At 61.8% G+C, this 9,851-nt stretch overlaps 1 protein-coding gene across 2 annotated transcripts in view; it reads right to left on the reverse strand.

Annotated features, from left to right (window-relative positions):
* Window positions 1–892: 892 nt before the first annotated feature.
* Window positions 893–9,851, reverse strand: part of TNK2 (tyrosine kinase, non-receptor, 2) — a 49,811-nt gene continuing 40,852 nt past the window's right edge. Inside the window, exons 10-16 of one of the 2 annotated variants that reach the window (XM_011961163.1) lie at window positions 8,702–8,896; window positions 6,723–6,814; window positions 6,106–6,150; window positions 3,921–5,269; window positions 3,728–3,823; window positions 3,448–3,575; window positions 893–1,706 (exon numbers count right to left, since the gene is read on the reverse strand). In XM_011961163.1, coding sequence (XP_011816553.1) covers window positions 1,700–1,706; window positions 3,448–3,575; window positions 3,728–3,823; window positions 3,921–5,269; window positions 6,106–6,150; window positions 6,723–6,814; window positions 8,702–8,896 — 1,912 coding nt within the window. In that variant the 3' untranslated portion in view covers window positions 893–1,699. The remainder of the gene's footprint in view (window positions 1,707–3,447; window positions 3,576–3,727; window positions 3,824–3,920; window positions 5,270–6,105; window positions 6,151–6,722; window positions 6,815–8,701; window positions 8,897–9,851) is intronic. The other variant, XM_011961164.1, reaches the window with a different exon arrangement.

The following is a 9,851-nucleotide window of genomic DNA, read 5'->3' on the forward strand; positions in this document are numbered from 1 at the left end:
AGAATGGGAAGCCCAGCTGGGCGCGGTGACTCACGCCTGTATTCCCAGCCCTTTGGGAGGCTGACGTGGGCAGATCACCTGAGGTCAGGAGTTTAAGACCAGCCTGGCCAACATGGAGAAACTCTATCTCTATTAAAAATACAAAATTTGGCTGGGCGTGGTGGCGGGCGCCTGTAGTTCCAGCTACTCAGGGACTGAGGCAGGAGAATCGCTTGAACCCGGGAGGCAGAGGTTGCTGTGAGCAGAGAACACGCCACTGCACTCCAGCCTGGGTAACAAGAGCAAAACTCTGTCTCAAAAAAAAAAAAAAAAAAAAAGAATGGGGAAGCACGTTCAATACTGCTATGGAATTCTTCAAAATACTGTTAAGTAAAAAACCAAAAACAAAAACAAGCACTACACAAGAAACTGGTGATACAGGCGTCTCTGGGCCGGGGAAGCGGATGGCTGGGGTGGGTCATTTCACTGTACACTCTTCAGTGCCTTTTCAATTGTGAACCGTGTGAATATATGAGTTATTCAGAAAAAATTAAAACGCCTAACATACTGAAGGGCTCCTTGTTCCTAACATCTCTGGCTTGGCTCCGTGTAACTGAGTTGCTGTACATCCTGCCTTACAGAACTCCATATGGCAAATGAAGTCCAGGCACTGTGCCTTACAGGAATCCGGGCACTGTGAAAGTCACTGACCAGAGCGGTGGGGACTCTGGCCGCGCTGCCCGCTGTGTAAGCAGAGACGCCTCCCGGTGCCCAGGGCTGCACGCCCTCCCGCTGCCTCCAGGTGGCGCCACAAGGCCTGCTGCCCGGAGCAGATGCTGGCGCCCGGGGGAGCCTCCCTTGGGGCCTGGAGCTTGCTGACCAACAAGCAAAGGAACAGGCAGGTGCAAGTAAGTAACATAAAATAGAAACTAACTTTATTTCTCTGGAAGAAGCAGGTACCGAATGCTGGGGCAGCAACTTTGCCGACAGGCTGGTGGGAAAACATGGAACCGCACGGGCAACTGGGTGGAAGAGGAAGCACTGACGTCCCTCCAGGGCGGCTGCCCCTTGGTCTCCTTCCAGCCCGGGGCCTTGGGCCCTGGTCCCCGCCAGAGAATGGTCTGGCGCCCTTTCTCTGCCTCCTGAGCCACCTCAGGCTATTTCCAGGCACGAGATCCTGAGGCCAGCCAAGTCCCATTCAAGTCCATGGTGAGGCCACCAGTCACATTCTGCCCGACACCCCAACTGCCTGCCAGGGGCCCCCTGGAAGAAGGCCCAGTCCTAGGAGATCCTAATGGGTACTGGTCCGCCTCTCTCTGTGGCCAACACATCCTGCCTGCCCAGGTCCAGTCAGGTTTCTTCCCCGTCTGGTCACCCAGGGCACGGCCTGGGGGCACTACTCCAGCCACAGGCCCCACCCAGGACCCGGGCCAGAGGCAGGTCATACCCAGAGCCTGCTGGGGCAGCCCCCAGGCCTGTCTTCACCCGGCCCCTTCCTCATCTTGGCTGGGGCACCGAACCAAAGTCTGCAGGGACAGCGCTGGTGCGGGAGGGATGGGCAGGGCAGGGCAGGGCTCCCAGCCTCCCGCTGCCTTGGCCTTGCTCCGTCCCCAGGAGCAGCAGGTCCTCCAGGCCTGGATGGGAGCATCTCCCCAACCCTGGTGGATGGACAGGCTCAGGCGATTCCTTCAGCCAGGTCCTCTGGCTCTCCAGACCCGTCTCAGCGCCTGCAGAATGGGAAACCAACAGCAGTTACACAGGTTACAGAAAGGTCAGTGGGGCGGGTACCGGGGGCCACAGGAGTCACTGTCTCCTGGTGCCAGGCAACACCACTGGAAGCTGGCAGTCCCCGGCAAGAACTGTGAAATTTATCATCCTGGATATCCTTTCTCTGTACTTCAATAAACGATGAGTAAATTAACTAGCACTCCTGCGTATTGAGAGAATCTGTGGCCGACCGGCGCGAACAAGCCCAAGCCCAAGTGGATGCAAATCAGTAAGAACCAGTAAGAACCAGTAAGAACCAGCCGAGACAGTATGGGACAGACGGGGGCCCCGGGGTGCCTGCGTCCTGGTGCCAGGCATGCTGTGCGTGATGTGACAGACACGTCCCCCATCCATCGCGCCAGTCCATTCCACAGGGTGGGCACTATTTTTTTATTTTATTTTTTTGAGACGGAGTCTTGCTCTGTCGCCCAGGCTGGAGTACTGTGGCGCAACCTCAGCTCACTGCAAGCTCCGCCTCCCGGGTTCACGCCATTCTCCTGCCTCAGCCTCCCGAGTAGCTGGGACTACAGGCGCCGCCACCTCGCCCGGCTAATTTTTTGTATTTTTAGTAGAGACGGGGTTTCACCGTGTTAGCCAGGATGGTCTCGATCTCCTGACCTCGTGATCCACCCGCCTCAGCCTCCCAAAGTGCTGGGATGACAGGCTTGAGCCACCGCGCCCGGCCTAGGGTAGGCACTATTATCTACACACTTTACATATGGAGAAACTCAGCACCATGCACAGGCCACGCTGCTGGGACACGGGCCCTGACTGAGCTGCCGTCTCCAGGGCCTGGCCCGTGTCAGCCCCACCTCCTGCCATGATGCCGGCTCCACCCATCTGACCTCAGTTCACTGCTTTTTGACTTGGCAGCACTCTCACATACATATTTACATAATATATAAAGTATGTTTATATATGTACATATTTTAAATGTCTGTATTTTGTTACACTATAATATAAACCTTTTACAGGAAAGACTAAAGAAAATGTATTCATTTTCTTTTTAGTGAAAAAACATTTTTTTTTTTTGGAGACGGGGTCTCTCGCTCTGTCGCCCAGGCCGGAGTGCAGTGGCACCGTCTCAGCTCACAGCAACCTCTGCCTCCCAGGTTCAAGCCATTCTCCTGCCTCAGCCTCCCGAGTAGCTGGGATTACAGGTGCCTGCCACCACACCCAGCTAAATTTTGTATTTTTAGTAGAGACGTGGTCTCACCATGTTGGCCAGGCTGGTCTCGAACTCCTGACCTCAGGTGATCCTCCCTCCTTGGCCTCCCACAGTGCTGGGGATTACAGGCATGAGCCACGGTGCCCAGCCAACATTGAAATTTTAAATGTTACTTTAAACAGAAATACGGAAACACAGAGGTGAGACAGAGGTGTGTCAATCACGGGGTCCTAAAGCACCGTTCCCTGGAGCCGCTCAGGTCGCTGCAGGTGCTAGGGCAGCAAGGTCTCTTCAACTGGAGAGGCTCCAATTCCCTCTTGTACTTGTTTGAAAACCAAGTGGCTAAAATGTCCAAATAAACACATTTAGGAGAAACGATTGCCTGAGCCTCGTGCGCGCCTCCCTCCCGCAGCTGGAGAGCTGTGTCCCTGGCCACGAGTGGCCTACGAGGGGCTGGGCTTCCTCCCAGCGTGGCAGGCTCCGGGACAGCCCTCCTGGGGCACGGAGCGGGGCAGACTGTGGGGCTCACTCACTTGTGGTGGGCAGGGCCCCAGGAGCCCAGAAGGTGGCAGCCGGCCTGCTCCAGGTTCCAGTCGAACATCTCCAGCACTTTGTGGCACTCCCCCCTGGGCCGTAGGCCGAGCCCGAAGAGCTGCTCCACCTGGGGGTAAGGGTGGTGCCATGGACACGCGGACCCAGGGCACCAACTAGGGTGGGGAAGAGGAGAGCTGGAGCCAGGGGACGGGGGGCTGGGGGCAGCAGAACCAGGCTTCAGGGTCCCTAAAAGCCAGAGCGAGCAAGAGGTGGCGGTACCTTCAGATACTGGGCAGCCCTCTGCACGCTCCAGCCGTGGCTCTGCAGGGCCGCCTGGCACTCCTCTGTGGTCACCCCATGCACCATGGCCTGCAGCTGGGCACACCCCCACCCCCGTCAGCACCACTAGGGCCCACTGCTCTAGGCCCCTTGGGCCCTGCCCCGCCTCACCCCAGCCAGGCTGGGTGCTCACCATCTGGATCTTGTCTGCTGGCCGGCCCGCCTCTGGCCCGTCCCCAGGGCAGCCCCTCTGTGGCAGCCGAGCAGTGGCCCTCGGGGCTGGTGGTCGGACCCCTGGGTTGCTGTTGTTGGTGGAGAAGTTGGCCTTGGGGTCCAAGGCAGCCTGGGGCATCGGCCGCACGGTGGCCGTGGGGGCGGCAGGGGCCGGGGTGCTGGGTGGGGGCAGCAGCAGGGGCACAGGCAGGGGGGCCGGCTCCTCGGGGCTCTGGGCCTCACGCAGGAAGCGCTGGTAGCGCTCCAGGTAGGACGGCCGCTCAGGCAGCAAGTAATAGTGGGTGCTGCTGACCTTCTTGCCATCCCGGACAATGGGCAGGATGCAGGGACCGGCCCGCGGGCCAGGAGCCTGGATCACCTGGGGGGTGGCGTACTTGGGGTCTGAGGCAAAGCTCTGGGTGGTGGGCATGGTCTTCCCAGGTGAGGTGGAGAGTCGGGGTGGCAGCGGGGAGCTACCAGGTGGTACCAGGGGGCTGGGTGTCCTCGAGCCTTGAGGGGACAGGGGTTCCCGCGGAGGCACCCGGGGAGGGGAGGCAGGTCCAGGCCACCGACCAGTCTCCTCCTCGCCCGAGGGGGCTGGAGACAGCTGGACGTGTGGGCGTGTGGGCCGAGGGGGGATGGGTACCCGGGGGGGCACCTGGGGCTTGTCGTCACCCCCTGGGCTGGGAGAGGGGGTCGGGGAGCTGGCCGGAACCTGCAGTTGCCTCATGCACTCCTGCTGTAGCGCCTGGAAGATCTCTGCGGTCTGTGCAGAGCTGGGCGGCTTGCCCCCACCCTGGGGCGGGAGGAACAGGTTGTCCTCCAGGGGAGGGGGCGGCCGCCCCTGCTCAGGCACAAAGGCGTAGTTGGTCTCGCCCTGGCCGGGCCCAGCAGGGACCCCCATGCCCACCAGGGTGCTGTTGATGGAGCAGACCTCAAAGTCATCCTCATCCTGGGCTACATCGTCATAGGCAGGCGGAGGGGGCAGCGGGCGGGCATCCCAGTCCACCACAGGCGTGGGGTGCAGGGGCCGGGGCAGTGCCCGCGTGGGGCTCTGAGGCGGGGTCTCGTCCAGCAGGGAGCAGGCGTCCATGGCCAGCTGCGCCAGGGAGGGCGCACAGGGCCGCAGGGCCGGGACCACGGGCTCCTCACCAAAGTCGATGAGCGTGACCTCGGCCCCACTGCCTCGGCCGGCCTTGGTGCCCGGCACCCGCGCTGAGGGCTTCGCCAGCCACAGCCCTCGGGGCAGGCCTGGCTTCCGCAGGCCCAGCCTCTTGAAGTCGCTGGACAGGGGGTCCTGGTCCTCGCTCACAGGGTCATAGGTTGGTTCTGTGAGGAAAGGGAGACCCCGACAGGAAGGCAGTCAGGCCGGGTCAGGGGCACAGGGGAGGTGGCACATGGGAAAGAAAGCCGAGTGTCCCCCAGCAACCCTCCACTCCCAATTCCCCCCAAGGTCCGAGGTCAGCCATTAGCTGCCAGGTTCTCAGTGCACCTCCGACCACTCGATCAGGAGGGCGGAACCTGCTCTGCCCAGCAGGCAGCCCCGTGTGGGCCCGTGAGCCCCACCTCCCTCCGTCTAAGCTGGAGCAAGCAACACTGGCTCCTGCCCGTCACTCCCTCCATCAGCACAAGACCCTGGCAGCTCTGCTCCTGGGCCCCAGCGAGTTAGTAAGCCCTCACCCCCGCCCCCGTCACAGCACACCATTAGTGCAGGCACGGAGCCGCCTCCTGCCCTCAGGGCCACAGGAACTATCCTTGGAGAGGACAGCGCTCCTGACCAACCGCCACGAAGCCCAGACAGTGCCTGCAGGTCTGAGAAGCAGTGAGGCAGAGGCGGAAGCCAGGGCCACACTCGTGCTCCAAAGCCCAGGCAGGTCTGAGAGGAAGTGAAAGCCTCAGCCACACTTGTGCTCCAGAAGCCCAGACAGGTCTGAGAGGGAGTGAGGCCGAGGCAGAAGCCAGCGCCACACTTGTGCTCCAGAAGCCCAGACTCTGGGGGGCAGGCTGGAGGAGGCAGGCATGCTAGGCCAGGCCAGCCGCGGAAGCTCACAGCACACACCAGCCACCCCTCCCACCCAGCTGCCCGGGCTCTGTACCTTCCAGGAGAGGAGTGAGAGAGAGGGGGCGGGGGCGGGGGCCGAGGCATCGGGAGCAGCCCCACTTACTCTGAGTGAAGAAGGCAGGCTGAGGTGGGCGAGGTGGAGGCTCCCCTGCAAGAAAGGCCATGCGGACAGGGGGAGAGGGACGGAACAGAACAGAGGACAAGGGAGGAAGACGGCCAGACGAGAGGGCAGAGCGTGGAGAGAGAGGAAGGGAGAGAAGTGAATGGGGGCGAGTGAATGTACAAGCCCCCAGCACACGGGAGGCTGCGGGCAGCAGGATGAGGAACACGGCAGTCTGGTATGACAGGCAGAGGACCGGGAGATGGAGGAGGCTCCAGGCAGAGCCGGAGCATGGGGGGTTTTGGCTTGGGACAGGAGAGCAGGATTAGGGGGAAGTGAGGAAAGCCAGGATCTGAGCTCGGCCGTGAAAGGAGGGAGGAGGGACGCCGGGGCGGACGGGGCTGCTGCAGACCCAGCCTGAGGAGGCCCACCTCGGCGGGTACAGCTGCCTGTCTTCCACCCCACGCGCAGCCAGAGCCAGGGACACAGCTGTCCCGCCTGCTGCCCTGACCCCACTGTCCCCAGAGCCAGAACAGCAGGCTCAGGGTGGCCCGTGAAGACAGGGCTCCTTCCTGAGTAGCCAATGAATTCGGAACACCAAGGAGCAGAGGGGATCTTACTTTTCACCCCTCCTAGATGCTGGGGGGGCCGGGAGGTGCTCAGTTCCACGCTCAGCAGGTCGGGGGGGTCCATGGGGTTTCCCAGATACAGTCTGTGTGGGAGAGAGGCAGGGGAAGTGTGTGGAGGGCGGCAGAATCTTATCGGAGCCCCTTCCTCCTGGAGGAAACCGGGTCTAGTGTTAGGTGTGGAGCGCAGGCCTCCCGCCTCCCAGTCCACAGATCGTGACCACTCATCTCAGCTGGAACCAGAGGAGAAACACCAAGGTGTCCTGGAGAGAGGGCAGGGAAAGGACATCTGACCCCAGGATGGAAAGCCTAGGACTTCAGGGGCTCCAGCTGCACCCTAAAAGGGCAGAGGTGTCCTCCACAACCCCCAGGCCCCTAGCCCACACCAGGCAGCCCTGAGAACAGGGCATCCCAGCTACGGTGCCCGGCCAGGGTGGGCAGGAGGCACCCTTTCACACATGGCCAGGAGGTGCGGGAGAGGCTGGGCCACCTGTCCTGCTGCGGATCCACCCTCCATCCCTGCACCAACTGTCAGTATCTAAGACTTAAGTCACTGGGGCTGACGAAAGCCCGGAGGAATGGGGCTGGGCTGGCCACGGCACGCCAGGAGTGGGGCAGAGGGCACCAGCCTCTCCCGGAGGCGTCTGCGATCTTTCACCCCAAGTCTCAGGCCCTTGCTGGGTTCTTTTTAGGCAAAACACGTGGGCTGAGCCCTGTGAGCTTGGGGTTCTGGTGTGTGGGGGTCCGGCGGCTAAAGGCCCCTGCTTTCCATGCGTCTCAGGACAGACCAGGGTATCAGAAGTCAGCAGGAGAGGGCTGCAGAGGCCAGGGACCTGGAATCCCCGTGGCCGGCAGAGAGGCTTGGAGGCCTGGCGGAAGCAGCTTCCAGGGCCTCCCTGGGGTGCAGCATCCCGGAAGTGACAGATTCTGTGTGTCCTTCCCAGATGCCCCTCAGTGGCCTTATCCTCTCACACAGGAGGCAGCGCCCCTCCCAGGTATGGAGTGAGCTCCGTAGAGTACTGTGCGGTCGGGAGGCGGACCTGCCACCTAACGTTCCCTCTGCGGTCCCCAAGGTCCCCAGACCGGCTCTGGTTCTGGGAAGCAGGCTCACTCCCACGTGCACCTGCACACATCCCCAGGGCCCGAGCAGTGGGTTCACGTCTCCAGGACTCTGGCACCACCAGCAGGAGAAGGAAAACCACTGTTCGCGTGCAGGGGTCACGGGGGGGTCACGGGGGGTCGCGGGGGGTCACGGGAGAAGCTCTGCCCCTCGGCAGCTTCCACCGGGTTCCTCCCAAGTCCATTTTCCTAAGGCCCGGGTCCCAGGAGGGGTTACAGCTGTGGCTCCGGGGACCTTTCCACCAAACAGGAGTCCATCCTCAGAAGCTCTGACCCTACTTTCATCTGTGATGGGCAGGAAAGCTTCTCTCAGGACCCCTGCCTCTGAGCAGCACGTTCTAACTCAGAGTGCACTCACCGTCCTCCCCACACGTTCTAACTCACAGCCCTCCCCACACGTTCTAACTCAGAGTCCTCCCCACACGTTCTAACTCACCGTCCTCCCCACACGTTCTAACTCAGAGTGCACTCACAGCCCTCCCCTCGTCGGGGGGGTGGACCCATTTCACAGATGAAGTCAGTCTCAGAGCACGTTCTAATTCAGAGTGCATTTACAGTCCTCCCCTCATCGGGGGGTGGACCCATTTCACAGATGAAGTCAGTCTCGGAGTTAGGAGATCAGCCCCCTGAAGCTTGAAAATGGCAGGGGAAGCACATTCCCCTGGAGAACCCCCACCAGGCTGGGCTTTCTAGGGTTCCACAGCTTCCCGAGGGTAAGGCCAGGGGTGAGGAGGGGAGAGTGGCGGGTCGGGGGCTGAAGCCCGAGCGAAAGGTGAAGAACAGGTTCCGCCTATGCGTGCGGTGCTGAGGGCCGGGAGTCCTGAGCGGGGCATCCATCCCCGCCTGGTACTCACTCGTCAATCCTGTCTGGGAAGCCCCAGCAGTGGCGAGGGTCGCTGTCGCCATGCCCCGTGTGGATGAAGCTGTTCTGCAGGGGCTGGCTGATGTCCTGGGCTGACAGGCCGGCCACGGAGGTCACCACGTTGCGAGGGAAGGGTCCCACACACAGCGTCCGCGTGTTCTGGCCACGCCACCAGTAGTTCTCCGCCCTGCCCGACAGAGATGGCACAGTGAACTTGAGGAGTGGCGGGCAGCCCCGGCACTGGGACCCTCCTCACACCCTGGCCACTGTGGCAGAACGAGGATGGGGCTCAGGCCTCAGGACCACACTGTCTGCCACCGGCCCTCCTCCCCCACAGCCCCCGTGACCCACCATGCCCTGTACAGGCCTGTTTGCACACGGCCACCCTCAACTCTCTAGGTGGGCCAGGCAGCTTTCCCTACGGTTTGCAAATAAGGAGGCACGCTGCTGCAGCAGGCAACATGACCTGTCTACGGTTACCAGAAAGATCCCAGCAGACCTGGACCCAAACCCAGCTTTCAGGTCTGCAGGGCCAGTGCCCCAGCCACAGCTCCTCCTCGCTCCCCAGTCAGTCCCCTGGCAAGGCCGGGCCCCAGTCCTCTTCTGGCCACTGGCTTTCACTCCTCGGCTGGGTTCCAGGAGTTCTGAGAGGTGTGGGGGTATCAGGCGACACCGAGGGCCTTGCACTAGGCTGGGGGCCAGGCCTCCAGCTACAACCTGCCTCCTGCATGCAAACCCGTGAGAGTCTAGAAGCACTCCGGGCAACTCAAGGCCTTCCCACCACTTCACATGCTTCCGGCAGTTTCTATCACCTCCTGGCAGGCCTGCGGGAGCCTCCCCGTCTCCTCAGGAGGGGCTCTACTTGTGTCTTAAAACAAGAAGTCCAAAAGGGAACTCAGTACTCCCACAGTGACCAGACAGTGGGGCTGCCAGTGCCCTCTCACCTCAGTCCCCTCTGACCTCAGTCCCCCCTCTGACCTCAGTCCCCCCTCTGACCTCAGTCCCCCTCTGACCTCAGTCCCCTCTGACCTCAGTCCCCCTCTGACCTCAGTCCCCTCTGACCTCAGTTCCCTCTGGCCTCAGTCCCCTCTGGCCTCAGTCCCCCTCTGACCTCAGTCCCCTCTGACCTCAGTCCCCCTCTG

This window comes from Colobus angolensis, unplaced genomic scaffold (genome assembly GCF_000951035.1).
Source record: "Colobus angolensis palliatus isolate OR3802 unplaced genomic scaffold, Cang.pa_1.0 Scaffold54, whole genome shotgun sequence".
Classification (NCBI taxonomy): Eukaryota; Metazoa; Chordata; class Mammalia; order Primates; family Cercopithecidae; genus Colobus; species Colobus angolensis.